General features: G+C 37.1%; 1 protein-coding gene across 1 annotated transcript; it reads right to left on the bottom strand.

Moving 5' to 3' along the window:
• Positions 1-10658: 10658 nt before the first annotated feature.
• Positions 10659-11597, bottom strand: LOC140847612 (olfactory receptor 5AN1-like). The gene has a single exon (XM_073228325.1). It carries the CDS (start codon positions 11595-11597, stop codon positions 10659-10661), a length of 939 nt encoding a protein of 312 aa, XP_073084426.1.
• Between the last annotated feature and the right edge of the window lie 3414 nt (positions 11598-15011).

The following is a 15011-nucleotide window of genomic DNA, read 5'->3' as shown; positions in this document are numbered from 1 at the left end:
TTTGGTAATATATAAATACCGAATCATACCGTACACCTAAAATGGATATAATGTTGTATGCCAATCACACCACAAGTAAAAAACAAAAAAATAAAATAAAAATGAGAGCAGCAAAGAAAAGCTTGAAGCTCTAAGAAGGAACACAGAGGTTCAGTTTTCTGGGACTCGGGTCCCCCCCTCCTTAGACTCACCACAAATTCATCATTTCTGAAGGAAGCTACTAGGAGCAGCTCCAGGCCCATCTGTGCCCAGAACGTGGCGATTTTACCTTCTTTCTAGCTCTGAGAATCTCCCCAACCTTTAAAAATGTCCGCTTCCTTCCACCATTGCTCTCTCCCATCTCTTCTTCACAATTCACTCCACAAGGAGGCTCAAGCAGTAAGGAGGAGAGAAGCAGGCTACTCAGGGCTAAACAGAGCAATCTCCATCTCTCCTCCCTCTCTCACTAATGCTCTCTCTCTATCTCTGTTCTGGATTAAAGGTATAAATGTGTTTCCTCTTAAATTATTTTTAATCTGGACATTTAATTTTATACATTATTTGTATTAAAGTATAAACACATTTAACAGCAAAACTCAATCAAGAAAATCAGTGAAGGAAAGACTCTGTATGGCTTCCTAGCTTCTAGTGGTTTCTCTAATGTGACATTTGTCAGAACCTCTATTCTCAAAATCTAGGATTTTATCTACTTGAGTCTATCATGGAAATGACTTTTTACACTGAATTAAATGTAGTGGCACTAAGGCAGATCACATGTGGGTCCCAGGTAAAAAAAAAGTGGCACCAGGAATCAAGGAAGCCACATTTTCCCTTCCTCTCTACCAGCTATTTTTGAGACGTGTACAAGGTCACATATATTTTGACCCGTCTTCCTTATAGAAGTCAAAACCCCTGCCCAAATATCATTCCTACTGAGGTAAATGGGGTGCCTTCTTTATCACTTTCTTTTTTAATTGAAAAATAGTTAATATACAATATTATATTGGTTTCAAATATATATCACAATGACTCAACAGTTACACATATTACTAAACACTCACCCTAACTAGAGCAGGTACTACTTGTCAACATAGAAAGATGTTAAAGAACCACTGACTATATTCTCTATGCTGCACTTCCAGCCCTGTGACAAACTTATATTATGACTGAGATTCTGTGTCTCTTTATCTTCCTCACCCACCCCATCCCACAAACTCTCCCATGGTAACCACCAGTCATTTCTCAGTGTCTAAGAGTCTACTGCTATTTTGTCCACTTTGTTTTTTTTAGATTCCATATGTAAGTGAAATCATATGGTATATTTCACTCTCCACCTAGCTTATTTCACCTAGCATAATACCCTTTAGATCGATCTATGTTGTCACAAACAACAGGATTTCTTCTTTTCATGGCTGAATAATATTGCACTGTATACATGTACCACTTCCTCTTTTAATTATATTCATCTATTGAAAATCAGATATTTTGTTTCCTTTGGCTAAATTCTTAGAAGTGGGGTTACTGGGTCATGTGGTATTTCTGTTTTTAGTTTTTTAAGGAACCTACATATTGCCTTCCACAGTGGCTGCCCCAATTGACATTCCCACCAACACTGTAGGACTGTTCCCTTTTCTCCACATCCTTGCTGACACTTACTATTTCTTGTATTTGGATAGCGGCCATTGTAACTGGGGTAAGGTGATATATCATTGTGTTTTTTCTTTGCATTTCCATGATAATTAGGGATATAGAGAATCTTTTCATGTGTTTATTGGCCATCTGTATTTCTTCTTTAGAAAAATGTCTGTTCAGGTCCTCTGCCCATTTATTAAGTTATTATTATTATTATTATTATTATTAATTTGGAGCTGAATCATACGAATTCTCTATATATTTTGGATGTTAACTCATCAGATAAATCATTTATGAATATATTCTCCCATGATGTAGGTTACCTTTTTATTTATTACTGGCATCCTTTGCTGTACAGAAGCTTTTTAGTTTGATGTAGTCCCACTTGTCCACTTCTGCTTTTGTTTCCCTTGCCTTGGGAGATGGGTCCAGACAATAATTGCTCATGTTTATTCTCAAGAGACTTTTGCTTATGATTTCTTCTAAGAGTTTTAGGTCTCATGTCTTATATTTAGATCTTGAATCCATTTCAAGTTTACTTTTGTGAAAGGAGTCAGACAGTAATCCAGTTTCATTCTCTTTCTCATAGCTGTCCAGGTTTCCCAACACCAGTTTGAAGAGGCTGTCTTTTCCTCATTATATATTCATGGCTCCTATATCATACATTAACTGACCACATATGCATGGGGTTATTTCTGGGCTTTCTTTTCTGGTCCGTTGATGTATGAACCTGTTCTTGTGCCAGTACCATACTGTTTTGATTACTGTAGCTTTGTAGTATAGCTTGAAGTCAGGGAGCGCAATACTCGAACGTTGTTTTTCTTTCTCACTATTGTCTTGCTGATTTGGAGTCGTTTGTAGTTTCACATGAATTTTAGGATTATTTGCTGTAGTTTATTGAAAAATGCCATTGACATTTAGATAGGGATTGAATTGAATCTGTAAATTGCATTGAGCAGGATGGCTATTTTGACAGGATGAATTTTTCCTATCCATGAGCAAGGCATGTATTTCCATTGATTTGTGTCTTCAATTTCTTTCATCAGTGTCTATAGTTTTCAGAGCACAGGTCTTTCACCTCCTTAGTTGGTCTTATTCCTAGGTATTTTATTCTTTATGATGCAATCATAAGTGGAATTGTTTTCCAGATTTCTCTTTCTGCCAGCTCACTCTTAGTATACAATAATGCAACAGATTTCTGTGTATTAATTTTGTATTGTGCAACTTTGCTGAATCCAGTTATTAGTTCTAATGGTGGTTTGGTGGAGTCTTTGGGGTTTTCTATGTATGATATCATGTTGTCTGAAAAAAGTGACAGTTTAACTTGTTCCTTACCAGTTTGAATATGTTTTATCTCTTTGTGTTATCTTATTGCCATGGCCAGGATCTCCAGTACTACGTTGAATGAAAGTGAGGAGAGTGGACATTCTTGTTTTGTTTCTGATCTTAGATGAAAAGCTTCCAGCTTTTCACTGTTGAGTATGGTGTTGGCTGTGGGTTTGTCATATATGGCCTTTATTACATTAAGGTGTGTATGTTCTATATCCATTTTGTTGAGAGTTTTTATCACGAATAGATGTTGAATTTTGTCCAATGCTTTTTCAGCATCTATTAAGATGATCATGTGATTTTTATCCTTCTTTTGGTTAATGTGGTGTAGCAATTGATTGATTTACCAGTACTGTCCCACCCTTGCATCTCTGCAATAAATCCCTCTTGGTCAGGATGGATGATCCTTTTGATGTACTTTTGAGTTCTGTTTGCTAATATTTTGTTGAGGATTTTTGCATCTATGTTCATCAGGGTTATCAATCTATAATTTTTTTTTTTGGTAGTGTCTTTGCCTGGTTGTGGTATTAGAATGATGCTGGAATCATAGAATGAGTTTGGAAGTATTCCCTCCTCTTCAATTTATTGGAATACTTTAAGAAGGATAGGTATTAGCTCTTCTTTAATTGTTGGGTAGAATTCAGCTGTGAAGCCATCTGATAATGGCCTTCTGTTTCTTGGGAGCTTTTTGATTACCAGTTTACATTCATTATTGGCAATCAGTTTGTTCAGATTTTGTGCTTCTTCCTGGGTCAATCTTGGAAGTTTGTACTTTATTAAGGATTTGTCTGTTTGATCTAGGTTGTCCAATTTGTTCTCATATAATTTTTCATAGAATTCTCTAATCATTTCTTATGTTTCTGAGGTGCTAGTTGTAACTATTCCTTTCCTGTTTCAGATTTTGTTTGTGTCCCCTCTCTTTTTTCATTCATAAGTCTGGGAAGGAGTTTGTCTATTTTCTTCATCTTCACAAAGAACCAGGTCTTGGTTTCATGGACTTTTCTATTGTTTCATTTTTCTCCATTTTATTCATTTCTGCTCTGATCTTTTTATGTCCCTCCTTTTACTGACTTTAGGACTCATTTGTGCTTCTTTTTCTAGTTTCTTTAACTCTGAGTTTATACTGCTTATTTGGGATTGTTCTCATTTCTTGAGGTAGGCCTGTATTGCCATGTAGTTCTCTCATAGAACCACTTTTGTGGTATCCCACAAATTTTGGACTGTTGAATTTTTGTTTTCATTGGTACCCATATATTGCTTGATTTCTGTTTTAATTTGTTCACTGGTCCATTGATTATATGGAAACATTGTTGTTTAGCCTCCATGTGTTTGTGGGTTTGTTTTCTTCATGTAATTTATTTCTAGTTTCATACCATTGTGATCTAAAAATATGCTTAACACGTTTGCAGTATTTTTTAAATTATTTGTTGTATGTGTCTTAATATGTGATCTACCTATATGGTCTTTCTGTGTCTTAATATGTGGTCTACTCTGGAGAATGTTCCATGTACACTTCAGAAAATTTTGTATCCTGCTGTTTTTGGGTGGAATGTTCAGTATGTAACAATTTAGTCTATCTGATACGATGTGTTATTTAATGCCTCTGTTTCCTTATTTATTTTTTGTCTCATTTACATGTCCATTGATGTAAGTGGTATGTTAAAGTCCCCTAATATGATTGACTTGTGGTCTGTTTCTTTCTTTAGTTCTGTTAGTATTTGTTTCACATATTTAGGTGGTCCTATGTTGTGTGCCCAGATATTTATAATAGTTACATTCTCTTGATGGACTGATCTTTTTATCATCATGTAATGACCTTCTTTGTCTCTTCTTACTTTCTTTCTTTTGAAATCTGTTTTGTCTGATACAAGTACTGGTACTCCTGGGGTTATTTCTCCCTATTATTTCCATGAAATATCTTTTCTACCCCGTGACGCTCATTCTGTGTATGTCTGTGGGTCTGAAATGAGTCTCTGGTAGGCAGCATTGGAATGGGTCTTGTTTCTTTATGTATTGTGCAACTCTATGTGTTTTGTTGATGTATTCAGTCCATTTACATTTAAGGTAATTATTGATAGATAATTACTGTCTGCCATTTTATTAACTGGTTTCCGGTTGGTTTTTTTTAGTTCTTCTCTGTTCCTTTCTCCCTCTCTTATACTGTTCTCCTAATTTGATGGTTATCTTTAGTGTTATGCTTACATTTATTTTTTAAATTTTTTTGTACCTATTATAGGCTTTAGGTTTGTGGTTACCATAAGGTTCATTGATAGTTTCCTACATATATAAAATTATATACTAAGTTATGGTCAATCTATTTCAAATACAATCTAAGTGTACTACTTTTTATTCTTCTTCATCCTCCACACTTTAAAGACAATATAATAATCTACATCTTTTGTGTAGGCAGTGCAGGTCACAGGGGCGGGCGACTAAGGGCTGAGCTGCCAGTGAGGGAAATGGCATGTTTGGAGCTGGTTCCCATGAATGCCTGAACACTTGGGCTTAGGGAGGGCTGGGGAAGCATCATCCACCTGCCCTTTCTCCTTGAAGAGACCTCCCTCCAGCCACTGACCCTTTGGCACATTTCCCAATACTGGTAAATTGTTTAAATGCCAGCACTGTGCTGGGTCTCAGAGGAACCAATGGAGCCTGCTGGCCCTCCACTAGTGACAGGAGTCTCAGGCTCCCAGAGTTCTAACACTACATACCTACCCTCCTACCTCCACATTTTATGTTTTTGATGCATAAATTTATATCTTTTTTGTCTTGTGTATCCACTAACAAATGATTGTAGTTATAGTTATTTTTCTACTTATGCCTTTCAATCTTCTTACTAGATTTGTAAGTGATATACCACTACAATGACAATATTTGAGTATCTAAACTTTACTTCTCTGTAAGATATCTTATCCATAAGATATCTGAGTATGGTTCTCTTTGGATTCACATTATTTGGAATCATCTGGGATTCCTAGATCTGGATGTCTGCTTTTTTCCTCAGTTAAGGAAATAGTAAGCCATTATTTCTTGAAAATGCTTTGCAAGCGTTCTCTTTCTCTCTCTCTCTCTCTCTCTCTCTCTCTCTCTCTCTCTCTCTCTCTCTCTCTCTCTCTGTCTCATCATCTTCTGGGACTTCCATAATGCAAATATTGATCTGTATAAATCCTTGAAGCTATCTTCATTTTGTTCAGTCTTCATTCTTTTCGCTTTTCTGATTGTATTACTTGCACTGACCTATCTTCAATATAACTGATCCTTTTTTATATTTCCTCTAGTGTGCGATTGAATATCCACTTTGAATTTTCATTATATTTTCTGAATCTCTGTGATTTCTATTTGATAATTTCTTATATTTTGCAGCTATTTATTGAAACTCATTTTGTTCATGCATTATTCTCCTAACCTTGGTGGATATCTTTATCACCAGAAATGGAATTCCTTATCCCTATTTCAATAAGGTCTATTTCTAGATTTTTATTTTGTTCTTTTGTTTGGAACATGTGTCTCAATTTCTTAATTCTTCTAGATTCTCTGTATTGGTTTATGTGCCTTAAATAAAATAGCCACCTCTCCTACTCTGCAAGGGGTATCTTGTCCATCTGGGCCCAACCTCATGATTATCTCTCAATCCTTTGTGGTGTCCAGCAGCCTTCATTCCTCTTAGTAGCTCCTTATAGTTATGGCATAACAAGAACTGTCACTGACCCAAAGGAAGAATCCCATTCAACAGCTACATGCAGGGTAATTGGGACCAGACACTCAGGACGCATTTTGAAAGTATGTACATAGGTTTCTTTTGGAGAAATACTGGGGTTGGGTGTTTCCTTCTTTGCCCTCTGCACTAATCCCTGGGGATGGTAGTTAACAATTGTTTCTTTGTGGGCTACAGACCTCAGGAACACAAGAGTGTAAGCCCCAGTGACCCAAAGAGCCAGGCTGACGAGTAATGTACCTTCTAAGCAGCAATCACAAAACTAAGTTAATAATTGTCAAGTACTCACAGTACTGAAAAACAACTATACATTCAACATCATCTCTATGAAAATTCTAATGGCATCATTCACAAGAACAGAAAACACAATACTAAACTTTGCATGAAACGACAAAGGACACTCAATACCAAAGCAATTCTGAAAAAGAACAAACCTGGAAGCATCACACTTCTGATTTAAAACCGTCCTACAAAGCTTTGCTAATCAAAACAATATGACCTACCTTAAACATAGACATATAACCCAGTGTAACAAATAGGGAGTCGAACAGTCAACCCCTGCATGTGTAGTCCAACAGTGTTTGAATAGAAAGGCAAAAATACTCAATGGAGAAAGAGTAGTCTCTTAAACAAATGGTGTTGGAAAACTGGATAAGCATGCATGATAATGAAATTGGACCACCATCTTCCACCAGTCACAAACAATAACCATAAATATATTAAATATTTGAAAGAAACACCTAAAGCATAAAATTCCTAGAAGAAAAGACAGAGAAAGAACTCCTTGAAATTGACCTTGGCAATAATTTTTTAGGATATGGCACCAAAAAAGAAACAAGCGACAAAAGCAAAATTCAGCAAGTGGGACATCAAATTAAAATGTTCCTGCACAGAAAAGAAACAACATGAAAAGACAACCTGGAGAATGGCAGAAAATATCTGCAAACCATATATCAGACAAGGCATTGATAGCCAATATATACAAAAAACTCAAACAACTCAATAATAATACAACAAACAAACCAAATAAAGGATGGACAGAGAAACTGAACAGACATTTTTACAAGAAGACATCCAAATGGCCGACAAGTATATGAAAAGGTGCTCAACATCACTAATAATCAGAGAAATGCAAAATTAAAGGATAAACAAAATGAGATATCACCTCACACTTGTTAGAATGGCCAACATCAAGAAGACAAGAGATAACATGGGTTGGTGATGTACACTTTGTGATGAGAATGTAAATGGTTTAAGTCACTATTAGCATGGAGGTTAATTCAACTTTTACAATGGTACAACCATACAGTCCAACAATACCACGTCTGTGTATATGGCCACTGCATATGAAAAAATGATATCAGAAAGATATCTGCACTCCCATGTTTACTGCAGCATTACTCACAATAGCCAAGATACGGAAAAAAAGTGTCCATCAGTGTGTGAATGGGTGAAGAAGTCATGGCATACACTAACAGTGGAATATAATTGAACCACAAGAGCAAAGGAAATGCTACCATTTGTGACAATATGGATGGAATTTGGGATCATTATGCTAAGTGCAATAAAACCAGAAAAAGGCAAATACTGTATGATGTCACTTATTTGTGGAATCTCTTAAAAGTCAAATTCAAAGAAATAGAGAGTAGAATTGTGGTTACCTGGGGCTGGGGGACAGAACCCTTGAGGAGATGTTATGAAACGGTATTAACTTGCAACTAGAAGATGAATAAATCTGGACACTGAATGCACAGCATAGTGATTAGAATCAACGACACTGTATTATAAACCTAACAGAGGTCTATCTCCCGAGAAAGTCCTCATGGCCGCTTAGAAACAGGTTTCTCACACATTCTCACACATTTTAAAGAGAAATCCTTCAAAAAGCATGCCTATGCATGCACAGGGACCACACATCCTTTATTCATACCACATTCTTTCCTTGTCAGGAGGAAAGCCCTCACAAACTTTCCCAGAGGATCAATAATTCCACTCTTTCGACCCTGCCCATGTGGAGTCTCATGGAAGACTTGGAAAAGCCTTCAAACACCTCTTCACTTACAGTCCTTCATTAAACAGAGCTATTCATGTGGCCCATCAGATCTGAGATCCCAAAACAACAGTAAGAATCCAATGAATCTCCAAGGATAATATGTAAAAGTAATGACATCTGTTCTGTGTCAGTTTGTTCATGCCTGGCCAATCTGGCAAATTAATAGCAAGTATCATTGTACATGTTCCAGGTTTTTTTAACCAGACTACAATCACCCAAAGTTGTGTGTCCTTCCTCAGACAGAGGAAATTGCCTAGATCTGCGAATGATACATATCCCATTACTATTTCCTCTCCTGAGCCTTGAGGGTTTCTGGAAAATATCAGTACTAAATGAACTCTAACCATTCTACTCCATTCATTATCACCTCATACAACCATAAATCTCTAGGACAAGAAATGCCAAACACAGATGACAGGAAAGAACATATACAGTTTGTCATATTTATTCTTAGTTCAGCAACACTGAATATGCAGTAACTCTATTACTACAATGATATTTCCCATAGGTCTCCTCCTACCAAAAATGAACAGATACTGAAATATCAGAAGTGACTTGATAGTGCGAACCATCAGCTATGTCAACCAAGGTACATTTCTAGATTTAATGGGGAAGAGAGATGTTTGAGTCCCACAATAACAGAAATGGCTGTTGGCTATGACGTGGATTTTGAGTGTCATCTCCCATGAGAAATCCTCATTAAACACTAGATCCAAGAAACTAAATCATCGGAATCATAAGTAAATGGCACTGAAGGGACCACATTCTTCATTTCACTCCTCTTTGTGATTCAAGTCACCTCCTCCTTCCTTAGATGGCAGCTGGCGGTGATGAGGATGGAGCTTAAGCATTGTTACATGGTTAGTTCTGAAAGAGGCCTTAGAAAAATATTAGCTGTCTCAGATTGGTGTTTCCAGAAGTGTTTAGCCAAAGATAAGGTTCAAAGGATCTGATAAGGCAGAAATGCGATTGTATGCAATAATACATTAAAGAAAGAAACGTTTACTGCAAAGCATGAAGACAAGCAGATAAATGGGAAATACAACTAAGAATAAAAATCTTCACCAGATGCACTCAGCAGCATCTGAGTTGCACCAGCTGGGAAGCCCATGAAAACAGCCATCCTGACCCACTTTGGGACAATGATGATAGGCAGAGCATCCCCTCCATGTGTGAGGCTTCATGGTGTGGCCCTAGGGCTCCTGTTTATACTCTAGTACAAACAGCTTCTGTAACTATTATTATAAAAGCCTCATTTATTATGATTTCATGCAACCTTGCAAGACAACTGACTGTTCCAATGTTCCCTGAACAGGCCATGATCTGAGCACATTATGAGGAGTCAAACTCTCTTAAGAGTCTCTTCAAGCTCTGTTTATTGGCAGAGTTTGCCCCAATACAGACCTAAGCAATCTTCCTTTTCCCTACAAGGAGGTACAACCAGGCCAACTGTATAGCTTTGTTTGTCCAAAGGCACTTCATCTGCCATGGTTCATTCCCATTCCGGTCAGAAACACACAGCAAGCATGGATCACTATAATGTCTGGATTATGTTGCATCAGAACATGTGGGAGACTGTGTTCCTACATTCCTGGGCCTCTGTCAGGTATCTCGCCTTTACAGTCAGAAGGCTGTCATTAAACAGGCCTCATTCTCAAAAGAAAAAAATAGAAGTTTCTGAATCTGAATGTTTCATCTATATTTTAGGGTATATTAATAAATGAAGCCTCTCTTCATGGAGGGGGAAACTGGAGAAGCTCGAAGAATTACACTCATTGTCTTTGCCTGGATTTGAGTAAGATGTTGTTCCTTTGGCCATAGAACCTGTCAAATCATCCTTGTCTGTCCAAAGGCAGTATGAATTTTCTTATAGTCTATTCATGGCCTCAGTATTGTGGGTTAAGAGGATTCTGACAGGATGAATCTGCAAAAATACCAGAATTTGTTAAGTTAGCAATACCCTCCCTTCTTCTGCAACCTCTTCAAGGCATCTTTGATTTCCTTGTTCCTCAGACTGTAAATCAAGGGATTCAACATGGGAATCATCACTGTGTAAAAAACTGATGCAAATCTGTCAAAGTTGGAAGAACCACCAGAGCTGGACCTCAAATAGACAAACATACCTGAGGTATAGAAGAGGGAAACCGCTGTCAGGTGAGAAGCACAGGTGTTGAAAGCCTTGGACCTGCCTTTAGCTGTAGTGATCTTCATGATGGAGATGATGATATAGCCATAGGATACTATGATAACCACGACATTTATTATTCCATAGAATATTATTAATACAGCAGCCAAGAGTCGAACAAAGAAAGTGTCAGTGCAGGACAAGACTAACAACTGGGGCATGTCACAGAAGAAGTGGTGGATGACATTAGGACCACAGAAGTGGAGCTGAAGAATGGCACACAACTGGGATAGGGAAGCAGAGAGGCCAGCCATATAGGAGCCCAGCACCATCCTAACACAGAGGGTGGGTGACATGATTGATGAATAGAGAAGTGGATTACAAATGGCAGCATAGCGGTCATAGGCCATGGCAGTCATGAGACAAGTCTCAGTCAGTCCTGTGGCTGAAAAGAAGAAGTACTGAACAGCACAACCCACTAGAGTGATGGTATGCTGTTCCTGAAAAAAGTCAGACAGCATCTTGGGGGCTGTGGAGGTCACATAGCTGATGTCTAGGAAGGACAGGTTGCTGAGGAAGAAGTACATGGGTGTGTGGAGGTGGGAATCCATTCTTATTAAGATGATGATGCTCAGGTTCCAAGTCAGAGTTGTAACGTAGATCACCAGGAACACAACAAAGAGCACTGCTTTGATTCTGGGAAAATCGGAGAAGCCCAAGAGGATGAAGTGGGTGATCTCTGTAATATTTCGTCTCCTAATCATAGCCTCAGTTCTCCTGAGATCAAAAAAAGAGACAAGAGAATGCACCGCTGACTCAACGGAAATGGCAGCATTACAATTCTCCTAAGTGCCCGTTTTTTCCTCCATGGAGCACAAGAAAAAGGGAAATGCTCACTGTCTTGCTGTAAACACTGCTGCTTTTCATCTCACATTGTCGAGTACCTGCTCAGTGCTTCAGGTTCTCAGTTAAGGCATGAATTCCTATGAGAACTGAAGGACATATTTAAGCACTTGATGGAGAATTTTTTAGAAACACTAGAAAATCTGTGATTATTGTACATGGAGATCATTGATGAAAGTGTTTTCTCAAGACTTCTGTTTATTCATTATATAACTGCACTTTCTGATAATAATAGTGTAATAATTTGTAATAGACCTTCTGTCCCACATGGGCATCCTGATAAATTTTAAAAATTGATCCCATGATGCATGAGAAAAATGATTACCTTGTTTGTAATAATTTCTCAACTTTTGCAAATGTATTGAATATTTCATCTCCTAACTGGCCTGAAAATCATATCACAATTTATAACTCTGATAATATTTTTGTAGGGCATAGCATGTGTGACCAAAGAAGTTATAGAATAAATGTTCTTATGGAAGTCTTCATAGAAAGTACACCAAAGGGAGGCTAGTATAGCTAACTACTGACCTCAATATATTATTAACTTAAGGTGTTTTTCTACCTGAGCAATAGCATGGGACTACAGTTCAATGTTCAAATTTTGGAGATTTTGTTCTGATACCCTCCTTTTCTATGTACCTGCCCCTGTGGCTTAAACACACTAAGATATACCACTGACAATAAATAAGAACAATAAGAGGCCTTGAAACATCATGTTACTGGGAGGGCTGTAGGGAAATTCATGCAAATGCTCAGCACTCAATCTACTACATAGCAACTGTTTCAATAGGTGTTTACTATTATTATCATTAATTGATTACAGGTAACCATGAATTACAGTTGTACCCCTGGATAGGAATGCCAGGGCTGCTAGAGTTTTATGGATCCATTTAGCGAATTTCCTGAGAGATCACCAGCCTTCTAGGCAGTCAGGCATCATTACTTCTAGGCAGACATACATTCAGACCTCAGGTAGAAGCAAATCTCCTGGGGCCATGAAGATACAAGCCAGTGAAGGACTTCATATCAGGCTTGTTTGAGTTTGAGTCCACTTGGGTCAGTTGACAAGAAACATCACGCTATGACACGTCTTGGTGCAGACAAAGAGTCCATGTGGAAAATTTCAATTCTCAAGTTCTTCATAGTTCTTTTTAATATTTTTTTGTTGATACAGTCAGCTGGTTAGAACTTAGTAACAGATTCACAATAGATATAACCTCTTGGTTATGATACATAAATTTTCTGACCTTCCTTGAAATGAAAGAGTTAATCATTGAGAATAGCCAAGAAAATTTTTGACAAAGATTAATAAGGAAAAGGACTTGAAATGAGCAAACAAGCAAAACCCAAATCAGAATGGACCATAAATACAGAGAACAAACTGGTGGTTGTCGTAAAAGGTTGGGGTAGGGGAATGGATGAAATAGGTGATGGGATAGAGGAACAAACTTCCAATTGTATAATAAATAATTTATGGGATAAAAAGTACAGCATAGGGAATAGAGTCAATAACTGTATGGTGACAAATGGTAACTACATTTACAGTGGTATGATTTCATAATGCATAAAATTGTATCCCTATGCTGCACACCTGAAACTAATATAGTGTATGTCTACTATACTATAATTTTTAAAAATGAAAAAGGTTTAAATATAAAAATTGAAGAAGTAAATAAAAAGCCTTGTACTTTCAGATACTAAAAAGTTTAATAAACATGAACAATTTATAATTCTTGTAGAAGTAGAAAAGCATCATAAGAACACACGGAAATTGTGGAAAAATGGAAATATTAGTAAAAATTGAAAATACAATAAAACTAGAACTCCCTTTTAAGTTATTATTTCAGTTGATAGCGAAGGATAAACACTTATTTTGCTTTTAAGTAATCTTGGGATGGGAATGATCTATCTGAAATATAACACCAAAACAGAAAACATAAAGAAAAAATACTATTTAACAATTTAAAATATGGTTACAGCAGAAAAATCCACTTAAGTAAAATACCCTTGAAACACAGTTGCTGAATTGGGAAAAAAAGAGTTCCAAAACAATAAAAAAAGACAATGTTGGGGGGTGGGAGAAAGAGGAAAGCTGTACAACACAGAGAAGACAAGTAGTGATTCTACAACATTTTGCTATGCTGATGAACAGTGACTGTAAAGTGGTTTAAAGGGGGGACCTGGTAGAGGGGAGAGCCTAGTAAACATAATATTCTTCATGTAAGTGTAGATTAATGATAACAAAAAAAAAGAAATAAAAGGGGAATTACTCCCTGACAGGATAAAAATAACTGTAAACCAATGATTAATGCATGCTTTAAATATCCTTAATTTTGATCACTTAAAGGGTGTCAGATGATTGGCTATGGAGGTACATTTTTATGATAATATTCCTTTCTTTTTAAGAAAAAGCATTTCCTGTGTTGTGACCTCCAATGAGTTCTACACAATGGTATAAAGGGAATATCAAAGTGTGGGCAAAGGGTCTGTTTGTGTTTATACAGAGGATCAAAGCCTAATTTGGCGACCCAGAAAATGAACTAAGATACGATATGAAGAAGAACTTCCAGCATCAGCACTCTCTGGAAGAGTCATACCAGAAGATGATCATCAAGAAACCTCAACAAAGATCCAGGCGATGCTGCAGTTGTAGCTGCATTCATCCCACCGGTTCCTGGACTTGCCATTGGAATGAAGAAGGAGATATCTAAGCTGGCCTGTGCATACAGTAAAACAACAAATTTGACTGAATATATACTGTTGGAACTCAACCAAGAATTAGGAGAAGTGCAAGTTGTAGCGCTCCAAAACCTTACAACTACAGACTATCTACTGTTAAAAGAACATATGGGATGTGAACAGTCCCCAGGAATGGGTTGTTTTAATTTGTCTGATTTCTCACAGACTGTTCAAGTTCAGCTGGACAATATCCACCATATCATAGATAAGTTTTCACAAATGCCTAAGGTGCCTAACTGGTTTTCTTGGTTTCACTGGAGGTGGCTGGTAATTATAGGTCTGCTTTGGTTATGTAACTGTATTCCTATTAAGTTAAAGTGTGTACACAATTTAATTAGTAGTTTTAAACCTATACATGCTGAAGTTACTCTACAAGAAGATATGTCAAAGAAATAATCAATCTTCCCATGTTATCTTCCATCTGCTACTTCCATAGCTTTTCTTCTTCCTTCCTAATTACAACCTTAAATAGAATTCGTGCCTCATATAGAGTATACCGAGAATCATAATTCCTCCAAGTGGTAAAGATACCT

The sequence above is a fragment of the Manis javanica genome, unplaced genomic scaffold (genome assembly GCF_040802235.1).
Source record: "Manis javanica isolate MJ-LG unplaced genomic scaffold, MJ_LKY HiC_scaffold_25, whole genome shotgun sequence".
NCBI classification, from domain to species: domain Eukaryota; kingdom Metazoa; phylum Chordata; class Mammalia; order Pholidota; family Manidae; genus Manis; species Manis javanica.
The sequence above is the reverse complement of the archived record's forward strand: the minus strand, read 5'-3'. Positions and strand labels throughout refer to the sequence as shown.

Bases quoted from the DNA above. Each gene is read 5' to 3' on its own strand.
- LOC140847612 (XM_073228325.1), bottom strand. From the start codon at position 11,597: ATGATTAGGAGACGAAATATTACAGAGATCACCCACTTCATCCTCTTG.